Source organism: Zootoca vivipara, chromosome 1 (genome assembly GCF_963506605.1).
Source record: "Zootoca vivipara chromosome 1, rZooViv1.1, whole genome shotgun sequence".
Taxonomy (NCBI): domain Eukaryota; kingdom Metazoa; phylum Chordata; class Lepidosauria; order Squamata; family Lacertidae; genus Zootoca; species Zootoca vivipara.
The window spans coordinates 66,982,155-67,009,808 of record NC_083276.1 but is presented as its reverse complement, the minus strand read 5'-3'; the positions used below and the strand labels follow the sequence as shown (position 1 = coordinate 67,009,808).

General features: G+C 42.7%; 1 protein-coding gene across 1 annotated transcript in view; it reads right to left on the bottom strand.

The window, feature by feature from the left end:
• GALNT18 (polypeptide N-acetylgalactosaminyltransferase 18) overlaps window positions 1-27,433 on the bottom strand; it is a 269,161-nt gene extending 241,728 nt beyond the window's left edge. The window contains exon 1 of the mRNA XM_035119072.2: window positions 26,693-27,433. Within this exon, the coding sequence (XP_034974963.2) occupies window positions 26,693-26,927 (235 nt within the window). The 5' untranslated portion in view covers window positions 26,928-27,433. The remainder of the gene's footprint in view (window positions 1-26,692) is intronic.
• Window positions 27,434-27,654: the final 221 nt, after the last annotated feature.

Sequence of the window (27,654 nt, the reverse complement as noted above, 5' to 3'; positions counted from 1 at the left end):
AATCTTTCCCAACATCAGGGTCTTTTCCAAGGATTCTTCTCTTCTCATGAGGTGGCCAAAGTATTGGAGCCTCAGCTTCACGATCTGTCATTCCAATGAGCACTCAGGGCTGATTTCCTTAAGAATGGATAGGTTTGATCTTCTTGCAGTCCATGGGACTCTCAAGAGTCTCCTCCAGCACCATAATTCAAAAGCATCAATTCTTCGGCCATCAGCCTTCTTTATGGTCCAGCTCTCACTTCCATACATCACTACTGGGGAAACCATAGCTTTAACTATACGGACCTTTGTCGGCAAGGTGATGTCTCTGCTTTTTAAGATGCTGTCCAGCCAGGTTTGTCATTGCTTTTCTCCCAAGAAGCAGGAGTCTCTGTTAGACCCCAGAAAAGATGAAGGGAAGATCCTCCAGATATTTGTTCAACTCCAATTCCCATCAGCCCCAGTCAACCAGGACAGTAGTGAGGGATAGTGGGAGTTGTAGTCCAACAACATCTGAGGAGTTTCAGATTCCCTACCCTTGTTATACCTGATCTGCTTGGACATATGTCTTTGGCATCACCCAGCTCCATGCAATAATAGCTTTAACTATACGGACCTTTGTAGGCAAGGTGATGTCTCTGCTTTTTAAGATGCTGTCTAGGTTTGTCATTGCTTTTCTCCCAAGAAGCAGGCGTCTTTTAATTTTGTGACTGCTGTCACCATCTGCAGTGATCAACGAGCCCAAGAAAGTAAAATCTCTCACTACCTCCATTTCTTCCCCTTCTATTTGCCAGGAGGTGATGGGACCAGTGGCCATGATCTTGATTTTTTTTTATATATTGAGCTTCAGACCATATTTTGCGCTCTCCTCTTTCACCCTCATTAAAAGGTTCTTTAATTCCTCCTCACTTTCTGCCATCAAGGTTGTGTCATCTGCATACCTGAGGTTGTTGATATTTCTTCCGGCAATCTTAATTCCAGCTTGGGATTCATCCAGTCCAGCCTTTCGCATGATGAATTCTGCATATAAGTTAAATAAGCAGGGAGACAATATACAACCTTGTCGTACTCCTTTCCCAATTTTGAACCAATCAGTCGTTCCATATCCAGTTCTAACTGTAGCGTCTTGTCCCACGTAGAGATTTCTAAGGAGACAGATGAGGTGATCAGGCACTCCCATTTCTTTAAGAATTTGCCATAGTTTGCTGTGGTCGACACAGTCAAAGGCTTTTGCATAGTCAATGAAGCAGAAGTAGACATTTTTCTGGAACTCTCTAGCTTTCTCCATAATCCAGCGCATGTTTGCTATTTGGTCTCTGGTTCCTCTGCCCTTTCGAAATCCAGCTTGCACTTCTGGGAGTTCTCGGTCCACATACTGCCTAAGCCTGCCTTGTAGAATTTTAAGCATAACCTTGCTAGCGTGTGAAATGAGCGCAATTGTGCGGTAGTTGGAGCATTATTTGGCACTGCCCTTCTTTGGAATTGGGATGTAGACTGATCTTCTCCAATCCTCTGGCCATTGCTGAGTTTTCCAAACTTGCTGGCATATTGGGTGTAGCACCTTGACAGCATCATCTTTTAAAATTTTAAATAGTTCAGCTGGAATATCATCACTTCCACTGGCCTTGTTATTAGCAGTGCTTTCTAAGGCCCATTTGACTTCACTCTCCAAGATGTCTGGCTCAAGGTCAGCAACCACACTACCTGGGGTGTACGAGACCTCCATATCTTTCTGGTATAATTCCTCTGTGTATTCTTGCCACCTCTTCTTGATGTCTTCTGCTTCTGTTAGGTCCTTCATGGATCAATGCATTGTCGTGGCGAAGGGGCTTGAATAACTCAGAGAAGCTATGAGCTATGCCATGCAGGGCCACCCAAGATGGACAGGTCATAGTGGAGAGTTTTGACTAAACGTGATCCACCTGGAGAAGGAACTGGCAAGCCACTCCAGTATCCCTGCCAAGAAAACTCCATGGACAAAGACAACAGTAGCACCTTAGAGACCAACTAAGTTTGTTATTGGTATGAGCTAAGTGTACAAGCACACGAAAGCTCATACCAATAACAAACTTAGTTGGTCTCTAAGGTGCTACTGGAAGGAATTTATATATATATATATTGTTTCAACCAATGAGCAAGTTCAGCCAATATTCCCCTTAGTCAAAGCATGTAGCATGATAGTGCAGTCTGGCATGCAAAGCGGCAGCTGAATGAAGCTGGATAGGATAGCTCACAAACACCCAGCTCCATCCCTCCATTCCATCTGAATTGGGATATGTGGTTGAGGTGCTGTTACATGTGCAACTGCCCTCAGATTCTTGAGGAGGAAAGTTAATCAGGAGGAGCTCTCAAAATTCTGTGTGTGTGTTGCTCCTTAAAAATGTTGTTTCCCCACCGAAAACTGAAGTAGTAACTGACCTTACCTTACCCTCTCAGGTTCCTCACACTGCAATTATTCTCACTCTGCCTGTCAGTTGAGAACACCTGCAACCCCACCTGTTTATTTATCAAGGCCTGACAAAGGTAGAAATGGGTTTAAATCTAATTGGCTGCCTCAGTTAAGCATGCACCTGGAACAACATCAGTTTCCAAGCTACAAATGAACCCACCTGTTGAAAACAAGCATATACTGCACTTAGTTAACCTAGTAAAGGAATGCGATATAGAATGTCTCTCATATAAAAAAGAAAGCAGCAATGCTCAGAGGAAAAAAAGAAAAAGTTGAATTAAAAAGTGAATCGTCATGGCAAGCGTTTCCCTCAACTTATAAATAATCATCAGACTGATCCCAGTATGAGCATACTGATTCTTCCCCCATTAATTGTATTCTGCTTCTAATTTAGAATGGAAAAATGACAAGATTTCTTTAACCATGTGACAAAGCTTTGTTTTTGTGCTGCAACACAAATAAAAGCTCTCATGCATCATTTCTCTTTCAAGTTTTCTTGCTGCATAAGCAAATAAACAGATACAAAGAGAAATGGAAAAAAATATTAGCTCTTCATAAGCAGGCTTCTTAACAGCTATTTCACTGAAATGTTTATACATTAATGGGCCTTTGTGTGTTGGGAGAAGAGATACATCTTGACAAAATGAGTTACTATATGCTTTGTTTTATATGCCTGATAAACAGGACCAAAATAATTCCAGTGTCATTCATGTGATGAATTTGAACAGCATTGTGGATAGAGTTCTGAAATCTTTCACATTATTTCTTCTCATTCTCTCGACTATGCCCCAGCTGATTGATAAAAGAGAATATTTCAAAAGGAAGGAAAATGTGGCACATTTGCTGATAACATGATGTGAGCATGCAAAAGTGCCCAAACCATTCTTCTTCATCTTTCAAGAAGTTTTTTTTTTAAAGCCAATGGCAGGGTGAAGCAAAACCCCCAAAAGGAAAAGAACTATGGATTTTTGTGGAACAAATCTTTAAAAGTCTGACCTTGATCTCCTCAAAGCCTCATTAAAAGGCAGAAAACTGCACAGCACAGAACTATATCTGTATCTAGACTACAGGTAGGTAGCCGTGTTGGTCTGGGTCGAAGTAAAATAAAAAAAATTCCTTCAGTAGCACCTTAAAGACCAACTAAGTTTTTATTTTGGTATGAGCTTGTCATGCACAAAACCAAGTAAATGGAATTCTGTTACAAGAAAAGCGGCCGGTTTCCCCATCACACACATTCAGACTCCACAGTGTTTTAGAACTTTATTTCTTTCACAATTTATTGAAAACTTACTTCACGTGTCAAAGTTGTCCAGAAATGTGCTTAAACTTGCTGGCTACGACCCCTCTGTTTCCCATGTAAATGGTAATCCCTGCATTCCTAGATCGCCACAAGTTGCCGCTTTGGTCAGACACTCTAAGATAAAGTGAGGGCACAAAGCCTATGAATACTGTGGCTGTGAAAATACGGCGCATAATGGATTATCTGCGCTCAGTAATCTCTTCCTTTGTATGTCATTATTTTTTAATTTAGTAACATTAATATTTAAGTTTTAGAGCTTGATCCTGCTGCAGAGCTGAGCCTCCAGACAGTATGAAGACCTATAATCATTCAAAAGGGTTGCATCAAGGAAACAAGCTCAAATGAGGCCACCTTCCTGCATCACACCACAGGCCTGATTTACACATGTATATGCATCATGTAATTTCCCTACACTTGAATTACTTTGCAACAGACAGGGCCCACCCAAGACATTTTGACACTGAGGCAAATCACAAAGTGATGCCCCCTGCTGCCAACGGGTGGAAGGAAACCAGCAGTGCCTCCTATTCGCCAAGAGGCACTGCCGCCGCCACCACTGATTTCTGGGCAAAATCAAAAGGAGGATCAACAAGGAGGGTCCAAAAGTAACGTGGAGAAGTAAGGTCCAGGAAGCTCTCGTCATCCCCCCCCCCACACAATTAGGCTACTCTTCTACTATACAACCCACACCCACAACCAAAAAATGATTTCTCACACCTTTTGCATTAAGAGCTTAACTGCAGAGCTGTAAAGCAGATGGTTCTTCCCAACTTGCGCTGCCATGCTGGGAGCAGAGGGAACAAGAGTTTCCTTTTGGTGGGACTGCTGAGACAGGAAAGAATTTATTGTGTGTCTCCTTATCACCCTTAAGAAAGACTGCATTAAATAAGGGCTTTGTCTAAAGTGAATGAAACCACTTATTAAATAGTGTTCTGTATTGGCTATAAGATGCCAGAAGGCCTCGATTATTAGGCACCATTCATGGGACCACTGGGCTGGAAGGATATCTAGTACAGTGGTTTTCTTTCTTTGTCCAAGGAAATGCTGGAGCAGATTGAAACCAACAGGAGCTAGCCATCAAAAAAAATCCATAGTGACAGCCAGGCTTCACTGAAGAAGAAGAAAAAGAGGAGGAAGAGGACCATTTGTCCAGCAATGCTGATCTTTCCCTATAATACACAGCCTTAGGGTGTAGAGTCCTACATAAACCGAATGTGCACATTAAACATTATCCAGAAACCTCAGCAATATGCAAGAGGGTTGTGGCAGATATATAAGGATCCAACAAGAAAGGGTTTTCCTGAAGGAGGGAAACCTGGAATCCAAAGGTATATGGAAGTCTCGAATCCTGCCCCTCTGAAGCAAGACAGAACCTTCAAATCATCAGATCAAGCCACCTGTTCGGTTTGTGATCATCACCATAGTGACCACATGCAGAAAATGCAGACAGCTTGAGTGGATCCATAAGGGAAGATAAACCACAATATATTTTCCATTAATCTATTCTTTCCAAATAACTTTAACTATATGTTGTGTTCTTTGCTCCCGAAGCAGTTTCAGGAAGAATGTTTCAGTCTAATAACATTATTAGAGACTTCATTTTTGTTTCCAGCCTAAATTGGTTTAATATCCAGACTGCAGCTGATCCACATACACAGCACAATGTATTAGTGATGGCTGACATTCTTCAATTCAGAAGGGATCCAATAATTTCTAAAATAATTGTGAGGGTCTGTTTTGAATCTAGCTCCCTGTGATGCTCTCAACACACATCCCAAAACATAAAAGGGGCAAACCTTTTCAATGTTACTTTTCAATTAGCAATCAATGTTACTAATGCAAATTATGAAAAAGCCACAACCAAACTGAATACCAGGAGTAAAACACGTTTGCCAACACGAAAGTGCTTCTGTAGCTCACATGATGCTCTTTACTACAACATTACAAGCCTGTTCTGACATCTTACACTGCATGGGGGGGGGCTCAAAATGCAGTAATTCTCTGAGATTTGAGGTCCTTGCAAACTTCCAACTTCTGACATCCACATTTTTACTGCAAATTATCCCAAGTACAAGGACCAACAGATGCTGACCTGTCTTACTTCTGAAAGGGCGAAACACAAGTTTAAGGCCATCAGTTAGTTTAGAAAGACAACCGTCCTATGCTAACCTAAGAAGAAAAATCACTCACACCTGCTAACACAGTTCCAATTTTGACAAAGGAGGTTAATTAACACACACCTCTGCCATATTAAAGCCAATGTAACTAAATGATTATCTATTAAAAATATGATTTTTTCTTATAGTGTAAGAAAGTAATTTACAGGGAATGTTAAATTAAAGCAGAGTTATAAATCCAGATATACCTTTTATTTCACAAATGGTCTTCTTCCTTGTTCTGTAAGGTTGCTCTAAAATGGAAACGCTTTACTTATTTTGAAGGTGTCTAAACCAAACTTTCATTTTAAAAAAATACGATACCAGAGCAGAGTGCATAGAAATAAAAAATCCATGCAGTATTAAAACAAAAGAAAAATCAAACCCAAATGAAATCTGAAAACATAATACTGTAAATAAAAAACTACCTGCTACAACTGTGTAGGCTGGAGGGAAATGAGCATCTTAACCTGACAGTGTCAGTCAACAGATGACCAGCTTCAAAAATTCTACCCAGTTTCTTGAACTGAACACCAAGAGCCATCCTATCTAAATTCTATTCCACCAAGCATATTTGTGACAGTGAACCCTGCTTGCCTTGGGAGACAAGTGTGTGGTGTGCAAGGAACCTCTCTGAGTAGGCCATTCCATAAATGGGGTGCCACCACAAATGGAAGAGTGCGGGATGGAGTAACTGATTTCTGTAACCCTCATACTTTTCTCAAACCTTAAGTAGCAGGTGCAAGGCTCATTCCATTGACTGAGAGGCATGTAATATGAAACAATTTCCTGCAATCTCTGCTGCCTGATCTTCTGCCAAGTCCTAACCAAGAAACTCCAGATAATATGACTGGATGTGAAAACAGTGCTGTGCCTTCAGCATATTTAAAATAAAAGGTTAAGATGTAATCATCTGACACCCAAGCCTTGGGAAACTAAGGATATATATTTATAGGCACACTTCCTGCCAATATACATACTCACAACTAGCTGCTGATAGGCGTCTCTATAGAGCTGCATAAAAATCTCTCCTCTGGCATTTTGGATTCAAATTTCAGTGCAGGGCACTTTGACTCACATCAGAGCTGTAGTTGCAAAACCCCTTTTAAATGTTAGAAGTGCAATGTATTTGCAAATAATCCTGGCATGGGTACTCAGATGAGTTTTTATATTTTAGGCAGCAGTGAATTATAGACACTTACATCACTGTAATTGAAATACCAGTATAGCAGTGTGCATCTATGTCCAATTTTTTACTTGGCAAAGCAGTCTAGAATAGCTCTACAACCTTTACTGAGAATGTGGCTGGAAAAAAGCACAAGCTGAGAAAACAGCCCTTTTGAGTAGATATTTTTTCTAACCATGATTGGAGACTTTAAAAAGAAATGGGGAGAGGGGAATGAAGGATCCCTGATTCTTGCATACAGCTTATTGAATGTTCCCGTATCTAGCTTTCATTCCAGCACCATCTATACAAAAACCATGCTATCCAAGGGACACACAGCGTTCTTCAGCCACATATGGTATAAGCAGATATATAAGATATGTGCCAAATGCCTCCTTAAACCAAGGTTACAGATGCCAAAATGGAATGTCTAGTCACCATTTTGGGGCCCGATGGCTCAAAAGTCACATTTTTTAATGTAACTTTTTGGCTCCCGAAATTTGTTCTGCAGATAAAATATCGCAGATAGAATTCTAAAGGATGTATTGTTTGTGTGTGAAAACAGGCAAGATCCAAGGATCCCCAGACATGCACCTCTAGATGGTGGAGACGTCAGGTGCCATCCTTGGTCACAAGTGGCAGATAGCTAGGTGCAGAATGCACTGGGTATGAGCTGTTCATGGGAACTGGGTCCAAGGACACGAAGAACTATTTCCAGTGAAGTGGTGGTTGTGGCAGACAGTCTTGTGGCACCTTAAAATCAAACACATTTATTATGGCATAAACATTCATGGACTGCAGTCTACTTCCTAAAAACAATGGCATTCCAGCACACACTGGCAGCAATTCAAAGTCTGGCCTGGAGGAGCTACAGGCTATATTTAGTATCACTCTCTGCTTCAAAGACTGTCAGGACTGAGCTGCCATGGAGACTGAACACATATCCATCTGAGTCAGGGTTCAGGTAGCTGTGGAAGAGCAGAGAAGTATGCAGAAGAGCTTAAGTAACTAGGTTTTTGTTCTGTTTTTTGTTTTTTTAAAATGAACACCCCAATTTATCCAACCAGGAATTACTCCTCACCCCCTTAGCAGAACTGTGTCAGTCTTCATTCAGACAACCAAATCTTTCTTCTGCAGTATTTTAACACTAGGTATTAAGTATTCTAATACTCATTTCAAAAGAGTTGAGAAGTCAGAGGATTCTTTAAACAATACAGTCAATTGCACAGATTAAAATTCCTGTTCTGTCTTCTTTGCTCTCTGCTTTCATCCTCTAATAGAAGTTATTAGGAAGTGAAAATAAAAGGATGCCAGTAGCATAAATCCACCTTGACTGAATGGTAAAATTAGATGTAATCTCTGCTGCATTGTTGTACATTATCTTTCTGCAGGCCTGGCATGCACACACATGCACACACACACACTTTCCTATAGGCTACTTTACATACAGTATTACAAAGAAGTGATCAAGGAGGAAGCATAGGTCTGCCTTCCCTCCCACCAATGGGCCTTACTGATCTTCCTATACTGACATCTTGACCTGCAAAAGCCATCTAAGGCTCACAAATATCACTGTAACAGTCCTGAACCTTAAAAATAGTGCTCCACAGATCCTATAGGCACAAAAGGGTATGCCAGTGTTCATAACCTAACTACACCTAAACATCTAGAAGAGTACGAATTAAAGTGAATCACAAAGACTTTCCTCTTCTGACGTATTCCAATTTATAGGAGAAACAATTTTGCAAAGTAGGAAAGTAACTTTGAAAGCCTTTGGGGACTTTTGGTACCCTTCAGTTATTCAGTGGATTGACCCGAACAACAGATGAATAGATGATGCAAAGGCAGAAGGCTTTCAATTTTTACAAGAGCAGCAGGACCACCAGTTTGAGCAGACGGTGTTGAGGGAGAGCTTTTTTTTTAAGCAGCTAGCTGTCAGCCTAGGAATGCAACAGCTTTTTTGACAAAAACGTGATAAATTTGAAGGCAGTGGTGAAGCAACAGTGAGACATATGAACCACAATATTTTACACCAGATCAGCCTCACTTTTAATGCTTCCACATGCATTTTAAAACTGAGTGCATTCAAAATATGAAAGAAAATATAATAGAGAACCAACACATAAGCATGATACTAATGTTAATTGCAAGCCAACAGTAAATACTTTGTAGTGTGAACTTCTGTCCAGCATTAATGTTTAGGCAACAAACAAGGCAGACATCCTTCCAATGAAACAGTGGGGGTTTTTTAATCTAAAATGAGCATGATCCAGGCAAAGAGCTATAACTGAGAAGAGCAATTCTATGAAGATTATGGTGAGAGCTTGAACAAATGAGTCAGTAACCAATCAGACCCAACGTTTTGGCAGCATTATGCCTATTATACTAACAAAACAAGTGCCTTCCAAGCAAGTTGTCACATTTTTGACAAGCTTGTAGGATTCTATATTACATAAATATCCCACCTCCAAACATTTATTAAGAGTGATTTGCAATTTGTAATTTGCCATTCTTCCATTTGAGGAGAACAGATGCTTTTTCTTTTCTTTTTTGTGCTAAAGCCCAGACACCTGGATTTTGCAAAATACCCTGAGCTTGCTAAATTATCAGCCAACCAGAAATATTCACTGGAGCAAGTTACTTCCAAAAGCAAAACAAGAACAAAACCCCAATCCCACCCAAAATGGAAGAGAAAGGGAATCACATCAACCATGTTTCAACTTTGCTGGTCTCAAAACTCTGAACATTACTGCCAGTTTTGTTTAATGGTTTATTAAAAAGAATGTATTCTATTTCCAACTTTTGTATGTTGCCAGATAATTTGAATTACCGGTATATTTTTTTACAAGGCGGATGACAAAATGCATTGACAGAAGAAAATACATGGGGATAGGAAATGAAGTAGAAACGAAGGCAACAGGGTAATTGGAAAAAGAATACAAAACCTGACCATTTTTACAGGGCACCGTGGTACATCCCACCCACTGTACAAATTTAGAATTATCTACACAGATTCATTTGCTTTTTGAGCATTATCCACAATCAGCTTTTTCTCCTTCCATTATATAGTAGGAATCAGCTTGTGATATGGCTATCTTACTTTTTTGGTGCTTAGTGTAATGTCCATAATTGTAAAATACAGGTTTGGATAAGTATGAGTTTACAAATGATATATACTGTAAACTATCATGGGGGAAAGCAGCTTGAAGGGTAATTTGACTTGAGGAGGAACGGCAGAAATAAAATTTATAAGCCCTCCCTGTCCCCATTAGTTTTCTCCCAGCCTCCCAAACTTATTTTCTTGGCTATCATCCAATATTCATTGTTACCATGTGATTTAGAGCATCTGTGCGATTCTGTTTGGAAAAAAATAGTTATATTTTAGTTAACCCATGAATCAATCCTCACTGTGGATCTGCATGCTATTTACTACCTGGATATCACACCGAAGGGAGGTAAAGGTAAAGGGACCGACTCTGGGGATGCGGCACTCATCTCACTTTATTGGCCGAGGGAGCCGGCGTACAGCTTCCAGGTCATGTGACCAGCATGACAAAGCCACTTCTGGTGATCCAGAGCAGCACACGGAAACGCTGTAGTGGTACCTATTTATCTACTTGCACTTTGACGTGCTTTTGAACTGCTAGGTTGGCAGGAGCTGGGATCGAGCAACGGGAGCTCACCCCATCGCAGGGATTCGAACCGCTGACCTTCTGATCAGCAAGTCCTAGGCTCTCTGGTTTAACCCACAGTGCCACCTGCGTCCAATAAAACCATCCATGCAAATCCTGAAAACAGAAACAAAAAGTATTTCATCAAATATAAAATTGATCTTCCATAAATGAATGGTTGCACCACAGTGAATGCCTTCCTAAACAATAGTGTGTTCAGTGGCTGCCTAAACACCATCCTTCTGGGTAGCAGTCTGATTTTGGCTGGCATCAGATTCCAGGGAGCTGAAACTGCAACTCTAAAAGCCTGGTTTCTAATTCAGGCTAAGCAAACCTCTGGTATATATGAAACTCTCTAAGCAATTGTTCTCAGGAAGTGGGCAGGGTGGTCCCTTAGAAAGGTGGGAGGAAAGCATATAACCATTTCTCTTGCCACTGATTCATTCACCCCAGTAGTTCACTCCTATAACTGCAACCCTGCAGTTCTTTTAAAAGTGGTTCCCCCCACACACTTAATAAAGCTATGGGGAAAATATAGATGCTATGACGGATAAACATAAATGTGGCTTGGACTTAAATGATCTCCCACAGAATTGGGTTCCCACTTCCCACTTTTTCTGCAACCCGCTGTATCCCCCAAACATTTGTTCCTGGGAGTTATGAGACTTTTGGGAATGGTGTGGGATAGTGTATGGGGAGACTGGAGATGGAGCTTGCAGACATCATTCCCCATCCTTTTTTGAATAGGGGAGCAACTAGGGACGTCTTTTTTCCTTCACTGAAAATAAAGTCACTTATAACAATAAAGAAACAGAGGATTTCCAAATCTGAATAAACTCTGGAAGTCCTTCTGAAGGTGGGCAGCCTGTTTTGCTACTGAGGCTCTGGTGACACCTTAGCCTTGCGTCCACTAAAATCAAGGTGCAGCTACCACAGACAACATGCAGCTGTCACCAGGGACCGATGCTGCTCTATTCCCCCTAAGGCAACTACAGAGCTTCACACAAGTTCTAAGGCTTAATGTTATCTAGCAGAGGCAGATGCACAGGTAATATGGAATGTATAATATATACTCATCAGTGTTCAAAGGTTCACCTACTCTGCTGTCTCAGTTCTGAGAATTCTTACAAACATTTGTAATTCTTTTGAAGTTCCTGCCAATATAAATAGTTCAAGTAACATTTGACATATCTGCCCATGAAAGTAAGTATCAATCACTTTAGCCAATGATCTGGCATATTGATTAGGCAATGATCTGGCTTTCAGCAAGGTCTCACAAGATCCAATAGGAGAGAGACAGATGTAGACCAGCTCTGGGCCTGCTCTAGCTGGAAAAAAAAAATGCTTCCCCTAGGATTGAGGAACCTTACCAAGTTGGCAGGGACTGGGTTGTGTTATGAAGGACTGATGGGGAAACTACTCTCTCCCCTGTCACCTGTTCTCATCTTTCAGTAGTCCCTTGACCCTTGGGAAAGCAATGGTCTTGAGGAGCTACCAGGGAGAGGGTTAGCTTCTGTTCACCCCTTTCCATGGGCAGATCGCTGGATCCGATCCACTGGGACAAAGGCAGATGGCACCATGTTGTATGTAGTCTTCTGTTTTGATCTACTGATCAAATAGGCTTTATAGACTTTTAAAGCACTAAAAAATACTGTTACGAATTTGAGGTACTAGGTCCGTATAGTTAAAGCTATGGTTTTCCCAGTAGTGATGTATGGAAGTGAGAGCTGGACCATAAAGAAGGCTGATCGCCGAAGAATTGATGCTTTTGAATTATGGTGCTGGAGGAGACTCTTGAGAGTCCCATGGACTGCAAGAAGGAAGTCTGAAGGAAATCAGCCCTGAGTGCTCACTGGAAGGACAGATCCTGAAGCTGAGGTTCCAATACTTTGGCCACCTCATGAGAAGAGAAGACTCCCTGGAAAAGACCCTGATGTTGGGAAAGTTTGAGGGCACAAGGAGAAGGGGACAACAGAGGACGAGATGGCTAGAGAGTATTCTCGAAGCTACCAGTACATTTCCGAGCACAATTCAAAGTGTTGGTGCCGACCTTTAAAGCCCTAAACGACCTTGGTCCAGTATACCTGAAGGAGCGTCTCCACCCCCATCGTTCTGCCCGGACACTGAGGTCCAGCACCGAGGGCTTTCTGGTGGTTCACTCACTACAAGAAGCCAAGCTACAGGGAACCAGACAGAGGGCCTTCTTGGTAGTGGCACCCACCCTGTGGAACGCCCTCCCACGAGATGTCAAAGAGATAAACAACAACCAGACTTTTAGGAGACATCTGAAGGCAGCCCTGTTTAGGGAAGCTTTTAATGTTTAATAGATGATTGTATTTTAATGTCTGTTGGAAGCAGCCCAGAGTGGCTGGGGAAACCCAGCCAGATGGGTGGGGTATAAATAATAAATTATTATTATTATTATTGTAATGGTGTTGTTGCAGCTACTCTCGAGTAAGGATGCCCAAGTCCGTACTTGTCTTTAAAGGTTTTATTGTGGATAGTATTTACAGTGCAGAGATAGCAGAAAACATGACCTCCTAGTCACTTGCAGAATCCGGGAGTGGACCTTTCCTGTTGCGTGACCAGCATAAGAGTTTGGGCACCCCGAAACGCCTCCTCCCAACCTTATGTTTAGTGGCACACCTTAATTCGGGGCTGCCTGTTCCCCTCCACCTCTTGGTCAAGGCGGCGCAAAGGCTCTCCAACATCACCGAGCCTTGCCACCTCCATACCGCTAACTTCCTCATTCCCCCCACCTGACCCACTGCTGCTGCTCTCACTGGGCGAAGAGCTGGTCAACAGGATGGTGGGGAGGTTCCCTGTAGGAAGGTCCCCTGACAATTATTATTATTATTATTATTATTATTATTATTATTATTATTGAGTTTGACCAAACTGCGGAAGGCAGTGTATATACTGTATAGGTGTAAAATAAAACATATATCTTAAAACACCACTGCCTCTGCCATGTCTGAGTTCCCAATGGAAACACGACCCCAGTGAGTGCCCGAAACTTTGCTACCACTTGACAGAGATTGGGGTTGTGTGTGACAATATCTACAAGTCCTGTTACAGAGAAAAAGTAGGGTCAAAGGGCCACACCAAAATCACAATGCATCTATCACACCTCCTTTTCAACACTGAAAGTACTCTGCCTCCAGCCAGTGGTATTTACTTATCTTTGTCAAAAAGGCAGATTAACTGGCACCACTGCATGAGCACAGAAATACATGCACACATGTCCTTTCCACCAAGTGGCAAAATATTAGGTGCAAAGGCCTTTATTCTGCTCCTATAGAGCAAGTAACAAGCCATTCAGCAACCGTTGAGCTAGGCCTAGTATATGATAAAGGCTGCTCCAGCATATATTAGAATTTTGATCAGTCCTGAAAATAGCCCTTTGTCCAATGTTCTTGACCACATTTTTTTTCTCTACAGTTCAACTATTTGCAGCATCAGAAGTTTTATTTTCCTTCAGTCATCTTTGCACAAAACAATTTCTCTCTGAAGTATATTTAGATAATAATTTTGCATGGTTTTTTTAAAAAATAATTGCCAGAAATGTGCTAATCTGCTTTAGCAGATAGTTTGCTATTTGACGACTCCAGGCAAAGCAGGAAAGCTGTAATCAATACAATGAAGAAAAATGATTTCGAATTATACTCATTCCCCCCCCCCCAAAAAAAAGCAAAGATATTTTCTAGGTATTGTCAAGCAGACAAGCACATATTGATTTATAGTTATTGCACATGGCAGGAAGATTGTTTGACACATTATGACTGCATTAGCTTTGTGTGCTATTTCTCAAGCATTGTAGTTAGCAGGGGAAATGTTTTGTTCTTTGTTAGTCAATTTGTTTAACAACCGCATCCCCAAACACTAACCTATTTCTTTAATTATGGGAGGGGGGAAATGGCTCTGGTGTAAAGATGATAAACTATCAAAACAAGCTGCTTTTTCCTGACAAGTTACAATAAGCTAGAAAATCTAGCTTACCTTTACGTGCAAACATGACTCTAGACAACTGCTGTAGATCATATAGAGCAGGCATGTCAAACCTGCGGCCCTCCAGATGTTTTGGCCTACAACTCCCATGATCCCTAGCTAGCAGGACCAGTGGTTGGGGAAGATGGGAATTGTAGTCCAAAACATCTGGAGGGCCGCAGGTTTGACATGCCTGATATAGAGGGATCTATTGTAAAATGTGGCTTGTGGACTCAAGAGACTCCCTCCCACATTGACTTGTGTGTTGAGTCTCTCCCTTCATCTCTGCCATGAAACCTTAAACACCCCATACAGAATTCTTGTAAGTGGTCTGTGGAGGACACTCCAGTTCAATGGAGCACTATGCATGCCTTTTAGGTGTCACCACTACCACTGTAGAGCTGAAAATGTAAAGTAAAACCACAAATTCACAAGGCTTCCTGCATGCTGGTGAACATGATGTCTATGCATCTACCACAACATGCAAATACACAAAGTATGTATAGGAAAAGGGCTGAACATGCAAGCACCCTTCCTCCAATTTCCCTCACACACGTTGCAATCCCCTTCTCCACTAGTCCCTGATCTTTCCTGTGTTGCACAGGGAAAGTCTATGGTGGGCAACTAGTCACATTCACCTGAACACAAGTCAAGTCCACATGCCTGAGGACCCTCCTTTATCATCCAGCATAAAGGGTGGGGAACCAGAGTCCCACAGTCCTCTCTACTGAGCTCTTGGGCCTCTGCCTAGGTTCCAACCACATTCCACACCTTCCTCCAGCTCTTTTTTCCTGGCTGCAATATGCTCTTGAACTGTACTAATGCCTCTCGCTTGCCTTGAGTCGTACTTGTAGAGTCCTGCAGCCTACTGTAGAAAGGCAAGAATCATGTCTGTTGCCCCACCCACCATAGGCATGCAGCCTGGCCTGTAGATTGCAATACCCATGATGAAACGCAGCTCTTAGGCTGTAAAAAAATTTCCCCTCCCCCTGTCCCACATGAAAGCATGCCCTGACTGGGAAATAGCCTTAATATTCAGAAGGAACACACACACTGGTTACAGAGCTGCATTTCCATCTTCTGGCCAACCTCCCCAGCAGCCTGCTTAAGAGTGATTTGATCTGCAGCATTAGCAGGTGATAATGTGTTGCTTAGCGCTACAAAAGGCTTTGCCTGCTGATTTGAGGCACAGAAGCAGGCCAGGCTAGCAGCCCCCACACACACACCTCTAGCTAGTTGCCAAACCTTATTGATTAAAGGTAAATTCCTCTGCACAAATGTGGGACCCAGGTGGCGCTGTGGGTTAAACCACAGAGTCTAGGGCTTGCTGATCAGAAGGTCGGCGGTTCGAATCCCTGCAACGTGGTGAACTCCTGTTGCTCGGTCCCAGCTCCTGCCCACCTAGCAGTTCGAAAGCACATCAAAGTGCAAGTAGACAAATAGGGACCACTCCGGCAGGAAGGTAAACGGCGTTTCCGTGCACTGCTCTGGTTCGCCAGAAGCAGCTTTGTCATGCTGGCCACATGACCGGGAAGCTCTCTGCGGACAAACGCCGGCTCCCTCAGCCTATAGAGCGAGATGAGCGCTGCAACCCCAGAGTCGAACACGACTGGACCTGATGGTCAGGGGCGCCTTTACCTTTTACTCTGCACAAAGCTATCTTGCTTTTGCATTCTTTGAGTAGACCAACTGTATAATTTCCTGAATAAAAAATTAGAAAAGCAAAGCAGGTGAGTGTTATAACCTGAATTTTCCAGGTGTGTTACTCTCTCATGTGTAGATAAAGCCCCAATGACACTGCAACAGTCAAAAAAGCATTATTTTATACTGGGATTACCAGACTGTTTATCAAGTCTATGGCAAGCTATGACTTGATGAATTGGATGAAAAGCTTCAAAGAATGTGTTCTCCAGAAACCTAATACTAGGTGATTCATTACTCTAGACTAAAGACTCAAAGCCTCTTGTTAAATTGTTCATAGAAGTGCTGTATGCAGGCCTCCTGTTTCCGGCGGTGAGAAATGGATGACTCCCATGGATCGGACCTCAGCCGTGCTGGTAATTCAGGGTTGATATGGGGGTAATTAGCCCTGGCAGACTCCTCAGGGTGGGGGAGGACTGTCTCGTAGACCCGCAGATTGTCCAGGATTGTCAGCTTGCATCAAGGTTCAAGCGGCAGGACGCTGGATCCCAGAGCACGACACAGCTGGCACTCTCCGAAGCCACTCTCATAGCCAGAAATATCTGTTTGATAAAATAATTAGATTTGGACAACAAACAGACATAGTCTGGACTGAAGACTGAGAAAAAAACATGCAGAATTGCACAGTCCCTGGTGTTTAAGCTCGGACTTCAAAGAGATTCTCATCATGGTGTTTGGATTACAGAGGTGATTGGTATGTTCTTTTTCTTCTTCTCAATACCTACAATTGTTTTTCTACACCAAGCCTCGTTAAGAAACCTATTTTTTTTTTAAAAAAAAAGTACAGATGGACTTCTATTTATAATTAAGTATTCAATTACGCAGCTTTACTTAGACTTGACTTGATAAAGATAAAAGAAGAAACAAGATGGCCCTTGTTAATATGACGCAGTACAGAAAAATGAGAGTTCCTCCCTTTTTCGAGGGAAGTGGGAGATGCTTGCTGGCTGACTTTGTAGTTACTTGAGACAATAATTTGGGATAACATACAGTGCACCTGTTTGCAGAATTTCTTCATTATGAGCGAGAGAGAAGGCTAAATAGATGTCGTCGTCCCCAGAAGGGGCGATTGTGTGGTCTCCGAAAGCTGACCAATCGCCAAATGACTTATATCTGTGGAATACAGTTCATTTAAATTGCAAAATGCAAACAGTATGCTTAACATCAAATGACAGGTTTGGACAACAGCCCAGATTGGGAGATTGGAATGAAGTCAGGAAAAACTGTGCTGGCAAATACAGTAGTACCTCCATTTATGAACACAATTGGTTCCAGGGAGCCGGTCACTCCCTGAGCAGACCGTAAATGGAGCGCCTTTTCTGCACGTAGCGCCGATAGAGCGCTTCTGCACATGCGGTGCAGATCGCTTCTGCGCATCCGCGCACCGCGGAACCTGGATGTAAGCACTTCCGGGTTCGCGGCAGTCACAAACGGATCGATTGCAAACCACAGCAATCGTAAACCGAGGTACCACTATAGACAGTTGGAAAAATACATATTTACAAATAAAGCTGTATTCGATGGTTGAAAGGATATATGATATCTGACATGATTGAGAATCACATAGCCAGGGACGGAGAACTTTAAAGCATTAAGATTGGAATGTAGAAAATATGAGAATAAGAAGGCGGCAGGAACGAAGATATTGGAGATATACTTCAAGAGGTCCAGACTATGGGGAGCCTGGAAAAAATAAGAATTAATAATTTGGACTGTAATTTGTTTTTTGTTTAGTTTTTTGTTTTTAATTGGATTATGATTTTGGATATGTTAATTGGCTGTTTTTATTGGAAAATTAATAAAAATGATTTTTAAAAAAGAATTGTGGTATGCAGTGAAAGTGTACAACAAGAGATGACTGCAAACATTTTCTTATCATCTTTTATTTTTCACTACTTGGGGTTTTGTTCAAGTCAAAGAGCACATGTTTCCTTTCAATACTCCAAGGCTGATTTCAAAGTGTCCTGGGGGGGGGGGGTTGGCAGCTTGCCAGAACGTTCCTAAAATGTCAATGTTGTGGCAAATGAAACCTATTAATATTATTGTTCTCTATTAATTACTTTGATTGCTTATCCACATTTCCATTACTAAAGATGCATAAAACAATTTTAGGTTTCATAAAGCACTTTACACTAAATCAATAAATATTTATTTTAAAAAATCAGAACTGGGCTGTCCTTCTGCTACCTGGTTTGTGGAGTCAAATGACCATAGCTGGGATGGTCAAATGGGAACAGACCTTGGGATCCTACTTCTGCTGCTGGCAATTGATGCTCTGTGTGTAAGCAGCAGATGAGAAACACAGCACAGAAATACTCAGTGCCTCCCTCTGCTGTAGTAGGTGATGTTATCTGCCAGCCAGCAGCAGATATAACAAACAGAGGCAGCTATTGGTCCTTCACTCAGTACAGGAACGTGGTGTTGTCTGTTCCACTAGGGATAGCAAATCTAAGGCCATCTGTTGAAAGGCGTCTCCCCAATATAAAGTGTCATTTGTCATTAATTTAGACTGGGAGGTGGGGTAGAATCCTTATTCGGCTTTCTTCAACCAGCCTGCTGGAATTTTTAGGTTTTTCAGAATTATCCTGTATGAACTCTTCTACAGATGAATAAAATGCACCACACACACACACACATATATATATATATATATATATATATATATATAGAGAGAGAGACAGCAGACTGTCAAACAAACACCTGTGTGCCACGAGTGGACTTGGTCCATTCATGAACACTCCTTTTAATGGCTCTCATTAGGTTTGTTTTTGTAATTGACTTAAACTACAGTCATACCTCTTCTTGCGAACACTTCATGTTGCGATTTTTTCGGGTTAAGAACTTAAATTTTGCAATGGATACTGAACATCTTCTTTACAGTGTTTTAAAGTACAGTGGTTCTAAGATCTAACAATAATTAACTTTTTAAAACCACATTGTTAAAATATGAAACAAACTGGCCCAAAGCATAATACCTGAACATGTAGCAGCTTGCTGTTCCAGCTCTGACATATATGCTGTCTGAATTGCAGCTGAAGAATTTTCCATACCTAAATGTACTTAACAACACTATACTATGTGGTAGCTACACTCCATATTTTAAAAGTAGATAATAAAGTGTAAGTGTCATAAGTGAAGGCAAAAGTGAGCATTTTAAACATATTTGCCACACTGAAATGTATATGTGAGCTTCTCTCCCCCGAGATAACTGAGGCTTTTAAACCGCTAACCTCTGCCAGGATCATGCCTCTAATCAGCACGATATCTTTTTATTTCACCTTTTTCTAGAACTTGTCAAAAGTACAGAGGGGAGCGGGTCAATTTAGAATGTCTGAATATGTTATGTCTTTACAATGCTTGTAAGTCAACTCCATGACTGAAAGCTGCAAGACCTGCTCCCTGCCTTGCAAGTTTCTTTCCACCAGGCTTGAGAGGGTGTCGCCCTAACTATTTGATTCACTGACTCCAGCTACAAAAGCCAAGGCTGCCAAAGAAGCTAAAAATGATCTTTGCTGCAGGTCCTTCAAGACCTACTTCTCAGGATGCCTACAGACTCTTGGGATAGGGTATTGCTTAGGGGCTTTTTTAGGGGGCAAGATTTAAATTTGGAGAGGTTACAAAAATCAATATCCATATCAACAATTATCTCTTTTTAATTGTATTATGACATGTGGGATAATTGATTTTGTTATGTATGTTTTGATATGCTTTTATTTACTACTTATGACTACTTTTGTTATATTTTTGCAATCATGTAAATTTTTGCATGTTGTAAACTGCCTTGAGCATGATTTTAACTATGGAAAAGTGGCTTACGAATAAATGATCATGATGAATCTCTTCATCTGAGATTGTGGACTTACTGTGGAAACCTTTCAAATGTACAAGATTATACTGCATTAATATACAGGCCCGGCTCTAGGTGTAGTCCCGGTGGCGCGGGGCGCTGGGCCGGCAGGGGGCGGCGCTCGCAGTAAAGCCACGCAGAAGCTGTGCTGCGAGGGCGGGGGCGCCAGAGCAATCTCTGCGCCTCAGCGCCAGGGCGCCCGACCTGCTTGAGACGGCCCTGTCAATATATGCAAAAAATAAACAACTGCTGCATAAATACATGCAAAAAATAAAACACAGTGGGATAATTTGTGGAATACATGGAATAGTGCTTCCCCCCCCATCACATATTAAAAAGTCCATTACCTAAGCCATTCAAAGTTAATGCATGAGAATTCAGCTACTTGCAGCACAGCAGTGCCATCCATCATGGAATTTGTATTTGGAAAACTAATCAATTTATCTTCATCATCATAATCAATTATTATTTATATAGCACCAGCAGTGTGCCTGAAACTTTAATAGGTAGTTATAATAGAGAAGCTCCCGGTTCTGAGAACCTTATACTGTAAAACAGACATCCCCAAACTGCGGCCCTCCAGATGTTTTGGCCTACAACTCCCATGATCTCTAGCTAACAGGACCAGTGGTCAGGGATGATGGGAATTGTAGTCCAAAACATCTAGAGGGCCGAAGTTTGGGGATGCCTGCTGTAAAATATTATATATGGGAAACAAATGAAAAGGTATTGGAGATAGGCAGATACAAGTAAACACTATCAGAAAGGAAAACTTCTTGTTTGTTTGTAGGCTCTAAGGAAAATGGAAGATACTGCTTCTTACAGTGATCAGAGGGGTTTTTCCACAGCTTACTTAGTGTAGCTCCCAAATTAGAAATACTACTCAGCTATTCACTGCTAATGAACATGAAAATCATAAAAAATAGTGAGTTAGTTAAAGCAATTCTATCCTAGCTTGCTCCAATGCAGTTAACCATAGTTTTTGAGTTCAGACAAAATGGGAACTATAGTTGATGAAAGTCATCCTGCTTCGTTTGCCATTTCACATGAAGGAATTCTCTGTATGTGGCTAGAAGACACAATCCACACCTCATCTTCTTAAGTCAAGGCATGGTCGAACACCTTCATAGTTACTGTGGTCCTCAAGTCTTCACATGGTTGGTGTTAAGTTAGAGGCATCAAACATGTCATTGGGGGTCTGGGAATACCACAAGGAGCCTTTCAAAGCAACTCCTATTTTCATACCATCATGTGTACAAAGGATAGTGTAAGTAACTATTTCAAGGAGCTCATGTGTTCACACAGAAACAGATGCCTTTGTCAGAAATGACAATTTTACCGTCTGTGCAGAAGAGCTTATATCATTAACGAGTATAGCTTTCGACCTTCCATAACTTTATCAAGTACCCTGTTTCTCCAAAAATAAGACGTAGCCATAAAATAAGCCGTAGCAGGATTTTTAAGCATTCAAGGAATATAAGCCATACCCTGAAAATAAGACATAGTGATAGGCGCAGCAGCAACGCCGGCTGCGGCAGGAGGAAGAGGAGGAGTCCTGCCGGCTCCTGGCCCGGAACCGACTGCTGCTGCAGAGTCGACAAAGCGCCCAGCAGTGCCACGGTAACCCAGCAGGACCCAGCAGCAGCAGCTGGTTTCTTCACCTATTATCAGTCCCAGTAGTGAAGTGGGTATCTCCCCCCCCCCCATGGCTAAACGGTTTTTAATTTCTGTATTGTATATTCTTTCACCACTTTGACACAACACTTTGGACAGGGGACTTGCTAGGCTGTTCACCAGCCTCCAGCAGGACCCTATCCTTGTAGGTTAAACTATTGGGATTGGGACTAAATTACTCCCCCCCCCCAAAAAAAAACTTGCCATTGCATTTGAATTTCCTTTGTGTTTAATAAGACATCCCCTGAAAATAAGCCATAGTGTGTGTTTTTTGAGGAAAAATAGAAACTAATGTGTGTTTGCTAGAAACTAATGTGTGTTTGTCCTAAATTTGTTGCCAATACTTTAAAGATTTCTATTTCATTACATTATTCCTTGCACTGTATCAAACCACATTTTATCCTGGAGGCGTGAAACATTGTTTCCTCTTACCTACACACTGATTGATTCCAGAATTCAATAAAGCAGCTGTCCTTGCTTTCTTAGCCCACAAAATTATGATTAAAGTTTAAATTACAGTGGGATCCCACTTTGGGTTGGTTTTCAGACCTCTTCCAGTTGCTGGAACTGTTGAATTTCTGTTTGGGGTCAAAATATAGGCACCTGACAGCCTTCTTGAAAATGTTGCTACATTCTCTCTTTAGCTTTTGTGTGTAGCCATTCAAAGGTCTGGCAGATGCAATTTCATGCCAAACCAATACTGTGTCCCCATTTTTGTTTCCTTGGGAGCGTCTGCCAGATACATTTTCCTGCCATTTACTCAAAGAAATCTGTGTTTGGCAGAACACAGTAGATTTATATAGCCATCTTTGTGCATTATTTCACTTTGAACGCCACTACATTATAGAGTCTACTAAGGTCCAATGAAAGGTCTTGAACACCCCCTCCCCCAGTATTTATTTACAGAATTTCTCCAATATCCCACAGAGGAACTAATATTTCTAATATAAGACTTTCACTCTTTGTGAACAGATCAAAAATTCTTAGTTTTTAACCTAGTACTTCAGAGAGTGTTAAAAGTGAGCGACATACTGTATATCAACTCAGTAACCCATTCATTAACCATGCACAGTAGGCAGTGTCCATGGTTTAAATCTCACATTAGCCATAAACTCACTAAATAGCCATAAACAAATCACAGCCTTTCAAGCTTCATCCTCCTTATCTTCAAATTTTATGGAGATAACACTGGCCCAACCCTGTAAAGTAGAATGGCATCATTACCCCCATATGCAGATGGTGATGCTGCAATCCTATACACACTTATTTGGGAGTATGGCCCAATGAATTCCATGGGCCTTACTTCCTAGTAGATATGCACAGGATCATGCTGCAAAGCTAGCACAAGTGGCTTATGGCCACTTGTTTTAAGTTCATGTTTGAGATCCAAACTGAACCCTTTCTGCATCAGAGTTCACCCACTTCACCATCCCACATCAGATCTCTTTATTTAATTAAGGTAAACCACTTCAAATTCAAAAGGCTACTTCTTTTCTTGGAACAAATTTCACAACTCCCTCCTACAGAGACTTATTTGGAAATGGATAGAAGCCAAATGAGCAACCAGTTGCTGTGATCTAAATTGTGTGGAATACAGTGGTACCTCGGGTTAAGAACTTAATTTATTATGGAGGTCCATTCTTAACCTGAGGTACCACTTTAGCTAATGGGCCCCCCCGCTCCCGCCGCACCACCACCGCACGATTTCTGTTCTCATCCTGAAGCAAAGTTCTTAACTCGAGGTACTATTTCTGGGTTAGCGGAGTCTGTAACCTGAAACGTCTGTAACCCGCTGTAACCCACTGTAATATATTAATTTCTCTGTAAAATGACCCACAACTGCTTTGTTTTATTATTGCTTCTCATGTTTGTCCATTCATCAGTGAAATCAGATTCAGAATCTCAGGCCAACTTCAACACAACAACTATATATGGTATTATAAAGCAACAATTATCTGCATACTTACTAAGGATCAAATTCTAATAAAAGAATGATTGTACTATCCTACATTTGCTTATGTCCAGCATTATCCTGATAAAGAATAGCCTTATGTATTATTCAGAGGAACATCTAGTCCGAGACTCATAGCACTTCTAAGATCCCCAACAGACCTTGTTCCCACCCTGTTATCCAAGTTCCTTTAGCTGCCAAGAGTTTACATGTAGAAAGCAAGGATCCACAAGGGCATCAGATTCAGCCTCCAAGGAATGCTTCACCCTCTGTTACTTCCATAGTGGCCAGTGACAGCTGTGGCACACTCCTTAGACTAGAGGCTCGATCTGATAACTCCTTGGCATCTCTCCCCCATGCCACCTATTTGCCAAGCGGCCTCTTGGCAAATAGGAGGCCCTATTGGTCTCCTCCCACCCTTGTTCCCGATGTAGATCTTACTCAGACATTCTTTTCTGGATTGTGGGGGGTGCATTTTGTGGTTTGACTCAGGTGGCTAAATATCCTGGGGCAGCCTTGGTAGAAGGTATTGTGTTTTACAGCAAATTCTCTCATGGAACCCTTTCTTGTGTCCACCTTTTCAGACCAGCAGTATATCACAAACCATGACTCTGGAGTTTGACTATGCCACTGCCAACTATGTAGGACAGTGTGTCAGACAAAGTATTGGAAAGAACCCTAGTGGAGTGATGACTCCAGAGTCCTCATATTAACTGGAGCACCTTATGTTTTTATTACTTTAAAAAACAAACAGCACTCTGCCTTGTGCTGCTATAACAAGAATATGTTCCTCCTCAATAAAAACAAAACCAAGTTCTAGGATCCCAAAGACAACATCAAGAAATTTTGGCACTTGCAGACTCACATTGTATCCTGAAAGGAAACTGTTTTAGCTTTTTGCCCTGGTTTTTCCAATACTGTAGAAAGGTGGAAGAAGAAATGTGCATTGTAACAACTTGCCTTTATACACAGTGCATAACAAACCAAACCCAGGAAGCAAGCTGCAGAGAGACCTTGTAACACCACTATTTACATACAAAAACCTAGGACCCAAGTATACTCGGTTTGCAATTTATTTCACATATTTTCACTGAGTAACAGTTCTAGCATTCTAGAACAGAGGGCAAAGCAGATCCAGGAGAAAGGAAGTCTGTTTGCCAGCTGTAAAAGAAGCATAATTCTTTTATTAGGTTTGGGTGGAGACAAAGGAAAAGAACTGAATAGACCCACACACCCCTGGGTGTAGGTTAGCACTTGATGGTGTTACCAGACATTTGGGATTTCAAGAGGAAACATCTTATTCTAGTACATTACAATTCTAGAGCTTATAATGGATGCTATCCCACAGGTGCGCAGACCAAGTAACTACATGTAGTCTGTTATTTTTATTTCACAATCTAAACCACAGGAAGTGAAAAACACAGTGAAATCTATTAAGACATCTCAAGGGTGCGCCCCTCCAGAAAAAATGCAAGGGAAAAATGGGGTAAGGGAGAGAACGATTTAACTCTTCCTTAGCTACCAACTCCTAAACCAGTTGGGGTGACATTTCCCATCCAGTCAAAAATGCAAGCAAAAAGTACATTACACACTGAATGCACAGGAGATGCCAACAACCTTGGGAATGATGTTTCTTGTAACCTGCCTGCTGCAACCCTCCATCCTTTACTTAGAAAGATGCAGTCAGCCAGGCAGAGATCAAATTAGCATGCCACTGGTTACACCGTTACAACCAGGACCAGACTCCTAAATGGCCCTTCCATACCAGAGCATCAGCACATTCTAATAAACAAGACGCAAAAAGACCCCCCAACCCCAGATATTATATGCATATGCAAAAGTAGTTAATCATACTAGGCCAGGAGGAGTTGGAGGACAGAAGATAGGGAGGAGGGGCGAAGAGAGAAGGAGAAACAGCTCTAATACAACCCCCCAAGGAAAACAGCGCAACGGATCGTAAGATATATCCCTGGAGCAAGCTCTCCCAACTCTTCCCACCCAGCGTCGCTTTGAACAACCATCTCCTAGCAGGTTTCTTGCAGCAACGGGGACACCCACAGCGCCCACCCAACTCGGCGCCTAGGAGATTTCGCTCCTGGTGCGCTGCTGAATGGGATCGACACCCCGCAGCCAGCCACCCCGCGTCCCCGGAGCTCAGTCCCTGGCCGAGCAAAGCTCACCATCTTATCGGCGTCGTGCGAATGCCCGAAAATGCTGGCTTCTGCAAAGCTCTGGGTTGGCACGGCCATCGGTGGAGGCTCCGGGAGGGCATCGGCTACATTTAACTTCTTCGCGGTCGGCGGAGAGAAAAGGGGGGTGGGGATCGAGCCAGCACCAAGCAGCCTCCAGGAGCCCCCTGCCGCTCGCTCACCCAAAAGCTTCTTTCAGTCGAGGTGGTGCGGGGGGGGGGTAGAGAGAGAATAAAGATCAACCCAACAGGGCGTCCCTTAGCCGAACCAACAGCGTGCGAGCTCCGCAACCGGCGGCTGCGAGGAAGCCCGCGCTCCTCTTCTTCCTGCTGCAGCCGGGGCGGTGGGCTCGCCAAGCAGCTAGCCCGTAAGAGGCGGCGGCAGCCACGAACGAACTTTCGCCTGGCCAGGAAGAGCCAGTCTGCTGCACAAAGCCCCCGATTCTTCCCGCTGAATTGATCTCTCTTCTCTCTGCCCCCCCCCATCCCGCCCCATGGCAAAAGGCATTTGACCTGGGGGGGGACCACCATACACACACACACGGTTTTTTTTAAAAAAAAAAGCATTCGTGCAACCTGCAGACACGATTTAAACCAAGAAAATAGGAGGAAGAGACGAAGTACCTTGTATGTGCTGCTTGATGACATTCTCCAAATGGTCCAGCCTTTCTATAATCCTTAGCGTGTCCCCTTTGTCTTCCTCTAACTTTTTCTCCGAGATCGGCTCCTGCACTTTCACATAGACCGTGGCAATGTAGTTGGTCACCCAGCCCACATAGAGCAAGCAGATGATGTTAGTCATTCCACTCAGGATCACGCAGGTGGACACCAAAGTTTTGGTTTTCCTGGTGCAAGCCATGCTGAGATCCCTCCATATAGCTCCAAGGAAACCCTGTGGTCCGGTTACCAAACGGGGCGGCGAGAGAGAAACACACAAACCCACCGCACGCTATGAAGAAATAGTCGGCGTGTGTATTATTAACAGCCTGCCTTCACTTTCTCCGAGGACTGGGGAGCGCGAAGCACGCCGCTCAAGTCAGTGAGTTCCCATGCGAAACGGGGGCTGCTCCCCGGACGAAGAACATCCCTTGCCTACCCCGAAGCAGAGTTGGCACCTCGAGGATCCCCGCAGGCTTAAAATAATAAAATAAAAAGAGCCTAAAACTTTTTTGCTTTCCCACCCCTCAAGAGCCGCACCAAGAGCAAACCCGTCCTCTTCCAGGCTGAGCAGCTTCGCTCTGGACACCAGGCGCGTGGAAAGGTGCGGAGTCAGGTGCCCAAATGTTGCGAAAACTTTGTTCTCCTCCTCGGCGCTGCTTCCCACAGCCTCGCAGCCACCGCTCCAAAGCCAGCCCTTGGAAGCCGCGAGCGGGCGAGTCGGTGTGTACGGCCCGCAGACCGGCAGGCCTCCTCTCCAATGAGCGAGAGGCGCCGGCCCAGAGCGCGCCGGCGGCACCGATCGCCCGACCAATGGGGACGCGGGAGGGGCGGGGCTTCGTCAGAGGCCCACCTGCTGTATTGCATGCCTTCCTCTCCGTCGCTCACTCGCTAGCTCTGTGTTTTGCTAGACGCGCGTGCGGGAAACT